The sequence below is a fragment of the Giraffa tippelskirchi genome, chromosome 2, assembly GCF_054371585.1.
Source record: "Giraffa tippelskirchi isolate mGirTip1 chromosome 2, T2T-mGirTip1v1.2.pri, whole genome shotgun sequence".
NCBI classification, from domain to species: Eukaryota; Metazoa; Chordata; class Mammalia; order Artiodactyla; family Giraffidae; genus Giraffa; species Giraffa tippelskirchi.
Window position 1 is genome coordinate 224,627,775 of NC_137276.1, and position 14,182 is coordinate 224,641,956.

The window sequence follows — 14,182 nt, forward strand, 5'->3', positions numbered from 1 at the left end:
CAACCAAGCTCCCATCTCAAATAGAGATCAAACATTAAAAAAAAAAAGGAAAAGAAAAACTGCTTCTTGGGAAAAAAGCTTCTCCTAAGCATCTTGTTGGCCTTTCATATATAAATATAAAATCATCACACCTCACTCTCTCTGTAAAAGGTAAAATCCTCATTCTTTAAACTCAGAGTTACACTAACACTGTAAAAGTCTCATCTGTTTGTGCCCCCTGCATCTCAGATAAAATACAAAAAATAGTGTTTTTTTTTAAGTGATAAATTTGGATCTCTTTTCAAGGAGTTTGGCATCTTTATAATTCTATGCAAAACTAGAACTTCCGAACACCGACATTGAGTAAGAACAGCCATAGACTAAAACAGAAGAGGAAAAAGTAAAAAAAAGGCTCATCAAAACATAAATTTTCACCCTCTCTTCACACATTCTTAAAATACACAGATATTCTCGGACATTTAAGAGGGAAAGGAGAAAGAACACTGCTAGCTGTATAGTTGCTTTGTTTTCCCAACTAGGATGTGGCTCCTGGATTAATTTCAGATAGCGTCCTTATTATTTTTTCGTGTGCTATCCTTTAAGCTAATCTGTTGTACATAGTTCAACTCCTGGGGTAATTTGCTTTCCAGTGATATAGAATTTTTCCTTTTTTTTTTAAAAAATTCTTTTAGGCCCTGATTAATTGAGAATAAATAAAAGCTCTTAGTAATAATACACAGAAGCTCAAGCTGATTTGGGATTCTTGAACAATTCTTTCCAATGTGGTTAAAAATGATCAAGTTGGGTGGCTACATGGCTTCAGAACAAAGTCAGCTGCCAAAACTGTTTGTGTGCAAGAGTGCGACTTAAAGGGAGCTTCCCCCCACCCCTCACGGGTCCGTTGGGGGGAGTGTAGGGGGCGGTGGAGTCGGGGGAGGGTGGGGCAGGAGACGTATCTACAGGGACTCGCTATGGATGGGGGAACGTGACACAGTCAGATCTCAGTGTTCAGCTTGCGGGAGGGGGCAAAGTCTTCGCGCCTAACCCAAATGACCTCCTCGCTCGTACTCTCTGGGCCTCCGTTGATGCCTGACAGGGCGGCTTGCTTCTTGAGCTGCGTCATGCGGGACGCGTGACTGTCCAGGGGCTTCTGGCCTCTCTCCCGCTGAGTGATGGAGGCGGCCTGAAGCCGCTCCTGCAGGTCTCTGTCCGCCGCGGCGCCCTTGGCGGACTCACAGAACTCATCATCGTCACTGAGGATGTCTGTCTCCTTGATGTCATCCTGCTCTTCATACTGAGCAAGATCAAACTGTTCCTCCACCCAGCGGTCAGTGTCCCCGCCACCGGGGGGTTGCTGGGGGTCTTTCTCCGGGCTGCTGGCGGAGATGGCATCGGAATCAATGGTAAACCTGTTTCGGGCCAGTCGCCGCCTCCTTCTCCCAAGAGACTTGCTTGGGGCGGACACTGCACACACACACAAAAATATAACAATAAAACCCCCACATGCTTTATGTGTGATGAAAATCCAGAAAGCAAATACAAGTTAAAGGAAACGAAAGACTACCAGATATGCATTTAGGGCCTGGGTATCATTTGGGGCTTAGAGTCCAGTCTGTCTTGAGGGGGCAGGCGGGGGCTTTACCTGGCAGAGATGTCTGGGATTAAAGGATATTCTAGTCACTGACGGAAGGACAAGGAGGTGGGGGATGGGGATAGGGACATGGGTGGGTTGTAGGTTATGGGGAAAAGGGGATTTGACTCCCTGTGAAATAATCCATTCCTCTACCCGTGTATCTGGGAGGCAGGTAATACAGATTCCTGCTGTTGTCAAGTCCACCACTAACGCTGGGATTAATTAGCGCCCTCCTTCCTGACCATGGCCTGTGGCACAGCGCTCTGAGGATCCCCCAGGGGCTGTCCTAGAGTCATTTAGCTGGAATAGGCCTTTAGTAAGGATGGAGATGCTTTCAGCATTGCACTGTCTTTAGAGAAATCACCATGATGTACCAAGGAGGGAAAAATACTGGTCCAAGTTATATTGCTTTCTGAATGTCACATTTCTTGAGGATCTTCAGGTACCTTAAGGGCGCAGCATTGTTTTTGGAGAGGCTCCAGAAAAGACTGGGTCTCCGAGATGTCAAGTCCTCTTTCTGACAAAGCCTCAGGTGAAATTGAGGCTAAAGCAACTTTGAGCCTTAGTCCCTTCCTGACTCTGTTCTATGTATCCCCAATTTCTCTTCCACAAAGCAATTAAACTACTAGTGCCTGAGTGGAATGAGAAAGGAATAATACAACACTCAAGCAGCTGATGAGCAAAGTGCAAAATAAAGCGACTAACAGTTAAGAAAAACAAATCTCTGTATTTTGTATTTTCACCTCACTGCCCTCTAGGAAATCAGTATTACTAAAAACAAACAAAATATGCCACTCAGTCAAGCAAACACTCACACAGACACACACAGACACACACATACACACTAAAGACATATGGAAACACTGCCCCTTCTCCACGGACAGTGAAATGTGCCATGTGCTTTCCCGTGGGAGGGAGGAGCTGGGACACCAATAAGGAGCTGCTTTCCTGAAATCTGTGCCCGGAAATTCATTAAACTGCTTCAGGGCTACAAGAAGTAAGAAGCCTATTCATAATTACTGCCAAATACAGCCTTGACTTCAAATATAGCAGGTGCAAGGTCAGTAAGCCAGACAGTGGTCTAAATTGGCTCCCATTCTGACCATCGTCTGTCTCAGATCCCTGTGTTTCCGTCATCATTCCTCTCATTCAAGGCAGGGAATGAAAATCACTTCCCGGAAAAATAGAAAACAGAAAGAATAAAAAAATAGTACTACTCCATTGGAAAGAAGCAAAAATTATTGTTCAATTTTACTTCAATATCACCACAGTGGAGCCTGACTCTCTCCAATCACTATATTAGAACTACCTTAATTCCAAACTGGGATACTGGAAATATTTGTCAACGATGTGCTGGCTGAAGTATTTAGGGGTAAGGAGTGCTAATGCCTGTATTCTGAAAACGTGTCAAAGTAAGATGAATTGATGGATGATGGATGGATATGTGATAATGAAAATATATAAAAAAGTTAATTACAGACAGTAGGTAGGAATGTGTATAATTCTTTCACTTGTTCTATATGTCTAAAAATTTCCTTAAGAAAACGTTGAAACAACAAAAACTCTGTAGCTGAATCACTGGCAGACATTTGGCGAAGGGAGGCAGAATATTTGCCTTTACTGTTCTATTCAAACAAGAGCAAAAGGAAAAATAAACTAGCTGGGTGTCGTGAATCACGACAATGAGTAATGTAGCATAAGAATCTATCCTTTACTAAAAGAAAACATAATAACCCAGCCAGCCTTATGGGGTTCCAAGAGACAATCTTTGACTTGAGTACTGCCATTACTCCCTATTAAGACTGATTAGCTAGTACAGCACTGACCCACTCAAACACCCTTTTTAAATCATCTGATGTGAATGATGAGAGTGAGGAACTTCAAAAGCAAAGTGATAAAGACTTTCTTCAGCCAAAAATGAGCCATTAGGCTCTGACATCCAGGCTTTCTCTCTTGATATTCAAGATAATAGGGTAGGTTGTAGCAACGTTGTCTTCTTTCCAAAGGGATCTCAGTGGGAAAACTTCTGAGTGTCCCACAGACTACAAATACTTAGTTTCAAAGTGAATGGAGCTCTAACTTTAGTTTCATCAATTAACAACTAAAACCTGGCCAATGACAGGTGGGTTTTCCTGAGGTTGGGACACATAGTCCCAATCCTAATTAAATATATCTGGAAAGTAAAAGAAATGAAACAGTTCCAAGGTGAAATTCTCTGCTATGAGCTCTAAAGGGGTGATCAAAGCTATTTAATACATGAGGACTCCAGGAGAAATTGTGGATGGGGAAGTATGGATACTGGCAAGCCCAGAAGAGTGCTAGGTGTTCACCGTACCAGGTTTCCAATAAACACTTAGCAATTGATTGAAGAATAGATGTAACTAGTCTCTTTAACATCAGCTAAACTTAAGGTACTTAGAGTGTAATATACCCTGTCAAGCTAGGCAGGTTATGTCTACGAAAACCTTCAACCATTCACAGTGCCATACCTGCCTCTTCAACACAATTGAGAACAGGCGGAAAATTCACCAGAAGAGAAGGCTTTTTGGCAAATGCAAAGGAAGCCTCTTTTATTGGAATGTTCCCTGCAACATTTTGGACTGCTTCTTAAGAAAGGAGTGATAAATATGTTAAATCTTGATGTCTTTAATACCCAAGTGTTATGAAAATATCTTTCTTTCTAGATAGATTTTAATGCCATTTACAGGTAGTAGTATTGCTGTTTACTGCTTTAAGGTGATAGAATAAGTCCTAAAAGAGGATTTACTCTGGGACCATTTAAATTCCAGATTCTTCTTTTCTAATAGCAGCTCAAGGCTTCCCCAAATCAACACAGAAACTAAAATTAAAGTTGCAGGCATAGGTGAGGTAACATCTGACGGGTCATCTGGTCTACCAAACACAGCCTCCCTACTGAGAACAGGCCTGGCTGTGTTTCTGGAGGACAAAGCCACCATGTTCTCAGAATGGTGGGCTGTGACCTTGCTGAGACATCACACACTGCTTTTTTTTTTTTTTGCTGGACAAAGCTGGCTGTCATGCAAAGCAGCAACTCTCATTCGGCAAGCAGGCTAAGACAGCCCCTCCAAGTAGGAGAAGGCGCTCACTTCCTGGCTCGGCGGATGAGAAGGGGAGCTCACCAGCCAGGAGGAGGAGGGCAGCCAAGGGAGAGCTTGAGGGAGGGCGAGAGGCTTAAATCAACGGAGGGAGGCAAAGGCAGGGAACCTCACACCAGGGAAGAATGTACTCCAACATCAGCCCCCACAAGGCCAAATCTAAGTCTTGCTCAGCGAGGACGTCAGTTCTACAGTGGAGTGGGGGTGACAGGGATTTTGAATGTCTGAATCCCCACAGTACCTGCCCTGTTCATGGCCGGCCTGGCCCCTTTCAGCGCACACAACCGCTTTCCTCCGAAAGGGACGTATTGCTGGGACGAGGGAAGGCTCTCGGTCTTCAGGAGCTGTCTTCTGTGCTTATCTCGCAGGATGGAATGCACGGCCTTCAGGAAATCCTTTCGGCTCTCTGGGGAGCTATGAAAAGAAGATTTACACGTGTTGGGGAAACAGCACTTAACACACGGTGAACTTCTGATGCTATCAGGTACAGTCAAACAAATATCCCCGAGGACCAAAGTTAAAGATGGGAGGCCACCATTCCAATTTCACTGCTGAAGAGCGTTTTCATTGCTGGAGATAAAGAACACGTATTTCTTTCCCTTTATGCTTTGTGACTCATCTCCTGCAGCCAATCTGGGACAGAGCACCCCATTACTGAATAGACTGATGGAGAGATGGATTTTACGGACAGAGTTGTCGGATTCTGCTCTCAGTACTTAAGGCAGAGCCTTTCATGCTACAGTGTTTTTACAGACAAAGAAACCAAGAGATTCTTGCAGCTCTGCAGCACCCCTGAAATAAGGTCCCAACACTCTGAGCTTCCTCTCATTTGGCCTCCTTGTTAACACATTACTGACTGGAGAATTTCTGCAGAACCTAACATCTGTGGCTGGTGATTTACTGGGTTGGCCAAAAACTTCATTCAGGTTTTTCGTTGTATCTTACAGAAAACTCGAAGAAACTTTTTGGCCAACTCAATATTTTGTAAGCAAAAATTGAAACGACTCCAGTCAATAACATTTGGGCAACAAAAGACATATTAATACATCTCTGGTCAGTAATGTTTTAAATATATCAATGCCTCCCATGACACATGTCAACATGAAAGTATTAAAGCTATATTGTTAAGAACTGGAAAATCTTCCCAAGACCCAATTCCCAAAGTACATCCTAGGTGAGTTATTTTTCTTGCTAAGATCTCAGTATTTTTACCCAGGTAAGTTTTACCTGGTATTCCCTATTAACAATGAATATGGCATCTCTGGGGCAGGCTCATTGGACCCTGTGGATTTAACAACAACAAAAAAATCACAAGTATATTATCCTAAATAGATAATGTGGTAAAGGTGGTGCTACATGTAGTAAGCGTGGTGCTCAATCACAGATTATTTGAAAAAAATTTGTTCTAGTTCCAACAGGTTTGCAGGATTTGGATTTATTGTTCCCTGTCATCCAACACAGGCAGGTGAAGCAGAAGTACAGAATACAGGCTTTGAAGTCAAACCCACTGAGTTTGAACTCAGAGTTCATTTGCTATAAGGTTTTAGCAAAGTAGCCTCTATGAGCCTTGACCACTCATTAGTAAAAATGGAATAAATACCTCAGGCTGATTAACTGAAATAATGCATGAAAGGTGCTTAGCCTAGTTGATGTTTGGTAAATATGTCTTACTATATCAGCAGTCACACTATAAAATATTATTAACAAGCATAAAATATTTATTTGGTTGAGAGTATGGGCTGCACTTGAGAAAAGTACCAATCCTCAAATTCTCTAGAGCCTAAAGAGAAGGAGGTGAAGGAGGAGCAGAGGGGAATGGGGAGGGGAGGGTGAGAATAAGAAGAAATAAGTTCATCGTAAGTTCAGCTTCCACTCCAGATCTGCAGGTGAACCTGAGTCACCTGAGCCAGCCTCCCTGGGCTGAACTTTCTCTACATGATGATGGATCCCTGCAACACGGCACCATGCTCACCTCCTCCCAGCTGACTCTCCCATCTGTTGCATCTCAGAGATGTTACAGTACAAACAGTGCACCCAAACCCCAAAACCAAACGTTATAAGACAACCATGTCCTTCTAACCCACCAAATGTACACAGGGGAAGAACGCCCTCGTTTGAATGTTGGATATGTATGAAAATTCCAATCTCCTTTTAGAAAGATACTAAATTGACCAGGTTACTGTCTGTATTCTAATAAAATTAATTGATCCGATGACTCTTACTCAATTAAGTGTTAAGTACTTTCTCAAATGTACAGGAAAAAGGATATTGCTTCTAAGGATGCACAGGGTGGTCCAGAGAACCCAGAGGGGTTGGGGACACCAAGCACAGCCACATGCCTTCCCCCTGGACAGCACAGCCCACACTTCACGGCTCCAGGCTCACCTGCAGCACAGGTGGAAGACCCTCTCCGGCCTCCCTTCAGACTCCGACTTTACATGGACGATTTCACACACGGCATTTGCTTCTGCATCTAGATAAATTTAAACAAGGATGAATGAGAGTAAGTTTCAAATAAATTTATTTGCATTTTTATAAAAGCATCTTGCATGCTTTGGTGTCAAGATTAAATACTGCAGAGCCGCCTAAGACCAAAGCAACTTCATTCCTGTCCCATGATCTCAAGAGGCTAAGTGATTGAGCTTAATGGGTGCAAAAGAAAAAGAACACTTGGAAAATTTTCAGTTGCTAAAATCTCCCTCTGGATGGTCTAAAAGGACAATCAGTCAATCATACTGATGGAAGAACTGACCCTTTTAGCTTCACCGCCCGTTTGGCTGAACTATTTTAATTAAGTAATTCGTTGTTTTGGCAACACTGGATGAGATGGAGCCCAAGATTCCAATGTAGGCCAGTGATAAAGAGAGGCAGGCCCTTTCCATCAGCACGACAGCCTTCCCACTGTGACCAGGCCTGGTGCTCTGGACAGGCATGTCCTGGGAATAAATGGGGCTCTTCTTTCTCAGTCCACCCATAGAGCCCAATCTGAGTGAAGCAAAAATGGTATCTGAGAAGGTAAGAATAAGCTATATTTAGAAGTAATTTTTAAGTCTTTCAGTGCCTCAATATCATATTATTTTACCCTGTTATTCATTATTAGTGTTTATAAAAGAGACAGTTCATTGCAGGCACACTGAACTCTGCACATTGTGAACTCTCATGCTTACCTACTGGTTCCACACCCTGGTCACAACAAACCCTCATCATGCTCACATTATTTAAACCCAACCAGGACCCATATAAAGTAAGTTTCACAAGTTCTCCCAAATGCAGACAAAAATCTAGAAATTTCCATCTTCTGATTCTCAAATCCATTGGCATGTACTTCATAAGGAGACCTGTTGGCTAGTCTTTACAACTCCATGAAAATAAGCTTTCATCTTGATGATTTTAAACTTGATTTGAGTGAAAGCCAGAGGGTGAGAATGGAACGTCACATTCACAAAGATGGCTTTGTTTTCCGAACTTAAGTTCTCCATGTATTCAGTCCTCAAGGAAGGCAAAATTCCAGCCTGAGAAGCCTTTACAGCGTGCTGTAAACATGGGCTTTTCCAGATATAAACCAGGCACAAGGAAACACAGGAACTAGATAATTCACAACCTAAGACTGTAAAGTAAGACAACACTAGTATTTAAGAGCCTAAACTTCAAAATACTATTAGAGCTGTTTGTAGACCTAAGATTTCTAGGTTCCTGAAAATTCATCTGTAAATCAATTTTACTAATCAAATCAGAGTTAAAAAGCAACAGGGTAAATCTCTGGACCAGAAGGTTTGCCAGACAAATATTCGTAAGGCAGATAGTCACTCCCAATGCATTTACCAGTCATGGTTTTTGCATTTGAGTTCTCTTTGTGCGACGCATAACAGCTGTGAAGGAAGCGATTTCTAGTTTAACTTGGGTGAGTAACTGAAGGTTTACCAAATACTGCAGATGGTTTGTCTTCATGACACTGGATTAGGAAAGAGTTGGTTCTATAAGGACTAGAGCCAATTTTATGGCTGATGGAGGGGACAAGTGCAAACAGGGAGAAGATGAGTGATGCCAATCAGACACAAAGAACTGTGCACTCATGTTAGACGCCAGTGTGAAATGAAAATATCTCCTGCCATGTTAATAAACAAGAAACGTCACAGCCATCAGTGATTTCTGGCCTCCAAAGGTGAACGAGGGCTCCCAAAACTGCATTCCAACAGATGCTGCCACCCTTTATTGGGACTGTTGAGGAGCTGGGGGAAATGTAAGAAGCAAGGTGAACAGGGAAACAGGATTGGTCCCAGATAGCTGAGGTGCATATGAAAGGAATGAATTCAGTGAGCCCAGAGGCTTGCATCTTCCCATATACAGAATGCTAAATTCTTGATACCTGATCTCTGATGTTCAGACTGCCTGCTCCCTTTGTGGCAAACCTGTATATAGCCCGATGTCCCCTTGTGCCTCCTTGGAGCAGGTTTCTCAGAGCTACTGAGATGCTGGCTCCTGGGCTCAGAGTCCTAAACTTTCCCACCAAATAAAATAACTCTCTACTTTCAGGTTGTGACTATATTTTTTAGTCAACATCAGAACACAAAACACAAATACAGATGACTGTGCATCTGCAGAGGTCCACCATCTCAGCCTCTCTTTACGACCAGAAAGCTGCACCTGCGTCCAGGTGGGACAGGGATTAGAGTGTTCCAAGAGTTTCCACTTGACCCCAAAGCTGCTCCTCCCAGGGTGTGCCTGGGAGAACCACCTCTAATTGCTCCTTCCTAATACAGCCACAAATGAAGCCCTGGATGATGGGCCCCGAGTCACAGAAACACTGCTATTCTAAGTCAATACCATGCTGACATTAGCTTCTCTTCTCATGCACTAAAGCATCATCTAATCAAGTCCTGAGTTGGCCAGAAAGTTCAAGACTGTCCATAGCATCTTACTGAAAAACCTGAACAAACTAATTTGGCCAACCCAATACATTCATCACTACCTGACAATTGGCTTCACGGGTAATAGAAGAAAAGTGACATTTCATGCTTATACAAACATAAAGATTTGTAATGCTTCCGGAAAAAAAAAAATGTATTCAATGGCTTTTTTTGTGTGCTTTGGAGGCCTTTTGGGATCTCTCGGTTAAAAGTCCAGTAAGTTATTTACATGGGCTTTGTCTGCTCACAGTCTCAAAGATTCTTTCCAGTATAAGACTCACTGCTACTTAGATGTGTCACTGTAAAGTTATTAATACATATAACAGAATGAATAGAATTCCTTGGAACAGTAGTAAAGGCATGACGTCCATTCACTTAGATCATTTAACAAATAGCTGGGCAAATAAGAGGCAATGAAGAGATTGAGGGAAAGAAGACATAAGCAAAGACGAAAAAAGACGGTGGAGTGGCTGGAGCCAAGAGTGTGGATTCAGAGAAACAGCTCATACATAGAAAGATGTACCCAACCCATTTCAGAGTTTACCTGCACTTGCCAAAGCGCGAACCTGCAGAGCTTCGGTAGGAATCATGTGTCGAAATCGGAAGGGGTCCCAGTCCTCGTAAATTGAAAGCCTATGTGATCCTACCTGTAGGGAGAGAAGGAACCAGGTGCATGAGATCTATGTCTCAGTCTGGACCAGACCCTCACACTTTCTAAGCCAGTGACGCTGCAGACACAGAACAGCCCTGTGGTTGCCAAGCAGGAGAGGGGGTGAGGGACTAGGACTCTAGGATTAGCAGAGGCAAACTATTATATACAGGATGGATAAACAACAAGGTCCTAGCGTATTGTACAGAGAGCTGTATTCAATAGCCTGTGATAAACCATAATGGAATAGAATAAAAAAAGGAATGTCTATATGCATATAACTGAGTTGCTTTGCTGTACAGCAGACACTGGCACAATACTGTAAAATCAATTGTACTTCAAAAAATAATAAAACTTAAGACATTACTAAAACTAATTTTTTTAAGTTAAAAATTAAATTGTTTAAATTTTCAAAATAAAAACAGCGATGTTGTAATCCTGGGCTGCCCCTTACCGGCCCCATGAGCACTTCTGTTCACCCAATAGCAAGCCAGAGGCCAGATGACAAAATCTGCTGAGGGTGTGCAAATGAGCTTGCTAACCAAATTCAGGCAAAAGAGAGACAAAAGAAAAAGGAGAGAAGGGACCCCAAAACAAGAACAGATGGGGGACAGGAAGAACAGGGAGGGGATAAAACTAGTGTTGGAAAGTTCTGGCCAGGGTAGGTTCAGTAGTTATTAACTGGGTTGGCCAAAAAGTTCACTCAGGTTTCCCCATGTTATGGAAAAACCCCAACGAACTTTTTGGCTAACCCAGTATTTTTATGCTCTAAATGTGAGCCGCCTACAGGATGGGCAATTTCCTCAAATGCTCAGTTAACACCTCAAAAAAAAAAAAAAAAATCATAAAACATGCATGCCTGACAAAGGTTCAGAATCATAATTACACAGATCCAACTGAGAAGCAGATAGAAAGGGGAGATACTTTGAAACTATGGGGGTGAAAGAAAAAGTCTTACAAGTTTCTTCTTCTGCTTGGTACCATCTTTATAGACAAGGACCACGGCAGTTTTGAAGACTGGAAAAACATAAAATGAAGGCGGTTATGGCACGTAAGGCGTTGGGTTTTCCCCTTCACTTCAATAACTTGTGGTAACAAACACTACAGTTATGAAGAGGACAGAGAGTCCCCATGAACGAGCTCCCCTTCCACCCCCACTCCCTCTGCACATCTGAGAGACACCAAAGCCTGCTCAGACACAATTTTCCAGGTCCCAGATAAATACAGGAAGCCTATACAGATGGAAACAAACCCTCCTGCCCCACTGGAAACTTTGGGGTAAATATATCTTTTAACTACGCTCTCTCTTCAGCCTTCAAACTTCAGCTTATACATATTAAACAAAAACGTACTAGTTTAGCAGCTGAAGTAACAATGCAAACATCAATAATAAATATAGTGCTTAAGGTAATTTCTATTTCTGTAGATCAAAGTGATATTACACAGTGCTCATAACTCAAAAAGTGTAATTCATCTTTTTGACCTGAATAAATAAAAACTGGTTTACTAAGAAGAATGCAGTTCTACTTCTTCCAAACAGGATGAATCATATGCCATTTCAGGACTTCTCTAGGAGTCCAGTGGTGGAGACTTAGCCTTCCAACTGCAGGGGGTGCAGGTTCGAACCCTGGTAGGGGAGCTAAGATTCTGCATGCCTCTATGGCCAAAAACCAAAACATAAAACAGAAACAGCATTGTAACAAATTTAATAGACTTTAAAAATATGGAGGACAGGAGAAGGTGGATCAAACTGAGAGAGTAGCATAGAAATATATACATTACCATATGTAAAACAGAGAGCTAATGGGAAGCTGCTATATAACACAAGGAGCTCAACCTTGTGCTCTGTGACAACCTAGAGGTGTGGGATGGGGTGGGAGGGAAGTTTAAGAGGGAGGGCACATATGTATACCTATGGCTGATTCATGTTGATGTATGGCAGAAATCAACAAAACATTGTAAAGCAACTATCCTCCAATTAAAAATACATTTTTAAAAAAGGTTTTAAAAATGGTCCACATCAAAAAAAAAATCTTAAAAAAAAAATAAGCTGTTTTTAGAAGCTAGAAGTATGTTGTTTTATTCTTATATTCTTTGGGGGCGAAGTGGAGGGGAGGTGGTAGAATGGTGTTATGCATAATCTTCCATAGAATACCTGAAGCAATGCCAAGCACATTTAACACTCAGTGATTCTAACGCCTCCTGGAATAAGAACCGGTGGCCAGCACAACAGGGGTGATCCCAGTCCATTGTTGGCTCTCTGAATCGGGGTCTCTATCTCCCTTCACACTCTGACCCTGAGTCATACTAGGGACCCCATCAGTCACACAGAGGGGGCACCCCTGGGGTACCAGGCGCAGAGAATTCTCAGGGACAGGCCCCCAGGCTCTCTGCAGAGCAACCCACTGTGTCTGGTTCCCTTTTCATCCAAGCCAGGTAGGACAGGTCAGATTCCCTAAGTTTAAGACTGCTCTCATCTCCACTGTGGGAAAAGAAGTGATGGAGTACAAAGAAAGGGATCCCAGTCACCGAGTCTGGGCTGTCTAAGCACCTGACTTCATAAAACTCCCAGAGGATAGACCGTGAGGTTCCCACTGACCCCAGGAGGCCACAGCAGCTCTGATGGAGGATGTGCACTAGTGCCTGGGGACGCCCTCTGTCCTGACCACAAAACCTTCAGAAATCACAGTGGCCAGGACAGCAGGTCCCGTTAAAAGTGAGGGAGATCCCCTCCAGGAGAGGGTGAGGGTGTCAGTGACCTTCATCTCCAAAGATCCATCACCTCCTTGGACCGGAACTCAGTGAACTTGTTACCATACTACTGACCTGCCTCGGTTTACCTGGACCATCTAGGATCGTGGTAGGAGGACCAGAGTGGACCTCAGTCCCGTCTATGAATACCTCTGCCTTGACCCCTCCCTGATCCATGGGGTGACTCTCACTCAACCAACTCCAAGTGTTGCCCATCCCTTCGGACACAGCCTTGACCTTCAAAACTCCTGGCTGCCCTGACCAGCCTAAAACACTCGCTCTATATCCCAAAGGATGAGCATCTAACACCCTTCCAGGGTGAAGCCTTCCAGGGTGATGTCTGTTTAAAGGTCATGATCGTCAACCCTGAGCACAAACTAGCCTTCTTTGAAAGGTGATGACTGTCAATCCTGAGCACAAAGTAGCCTTCCTGGGAGTAAAACATCAAGGTGCTATGTTGGCAGCCGGTCAACTTCAGTTTCAGAAGAAAAGCAGCACCATTTCCTGAGATCAGAGGTCCCAACGGAAACAAGACAACCATGTTTTAACCTCAAAGCTGCCTGTTCTCCCTCCTAGCAACTCTTCCTTGTTTCAAAATGCATTTCTAAGGCTCTGTTACTTCTGCCTTGCTACTTAAAAATCACACCGAAACTGCCAACATGTCACCTTTTAAGGACTGGGAATCGTAAAAAACGTAGCTCACTGTGATGACAATAGTCTGTTCATGCGTGCTCAGTCGCTTCAGTCATGTCTGACTCATTGTGACCATACGGATTGTAGCCCACCAGGCTCCTCTGTCCATGGGATTGTCCAGGCAAGAATACTGGAGTGGGTTGCCATGCCCTCCTCCAGAGCCAAACACACACACACTGCCCCTGACCTGGGCTTGTGTCACAAAAGCCCCAAACCTTAAAACTGGCATTTTCCTGGACCTTTTCTATCACAGATTGGCAAGCTAGGGCCCATCCGCTTCTGCTCAACCCACCAATATGGTGCCCATTTGTTTACATACTGTCTATGGCTGCATCTGGCTACATATGGCCTCTGGGTCTGTGAAGCCTGAAATGTTTACTCTATGGCCTTTCACAGAGTAAACTGCCAACCTCCTGGTTTCTCCCACTCATGATTTTCTTATTCTAAATCTGTT

General features: G+C 43.3%; 1 protein-coding gene across 12 annotated transcripts in view; it reads right to left on the reverse strand.

Annotated features, from left to right (window-relative positions):
* Positions 1-14,182, reverse strand: part of TIAM1 (TIAM Rac1 associated GEF 1) — a 665,813-nt gene that overhangs the window by 161,841 nt on the left and 489,790 nt on the right. For 8 of the 12 annotated variants that reach the window (XM_081558048.1, XM_081558046.1, XM_081558049.1 and 5 more), the window contains 5 exons: positions 11,243-11,301; positions 10,180-10,282; positions 7,114-7,201; positions 4,970-5,142; positions 640-1,443 (listed from right to left, as the gene is read on the reverse strand). In XM_081558048.1, the coding sequence (XP_081414174.1) occupies positions 974-1,443; positions 4,970-5,142; positions 7,114-7,201; positions 10,180-10,282; positions 11,243-11,301 (893 nt within the window). In that variant the 3' untranslated portion in view covers positions 640-973. Of the gene's footprint in view, positions 1-639; positions 1,444-4,154; positions 5,143-7,113; positions 7,202-10,179; positions 10,283-11,242; positions 11,302-14,182 lie in introns of those variants that run through there. The other 4 variants (XM_081558051.1, XM_081558062.1, XM_081558069.1 and 1 more) reach the window with 2 other exon arrangements.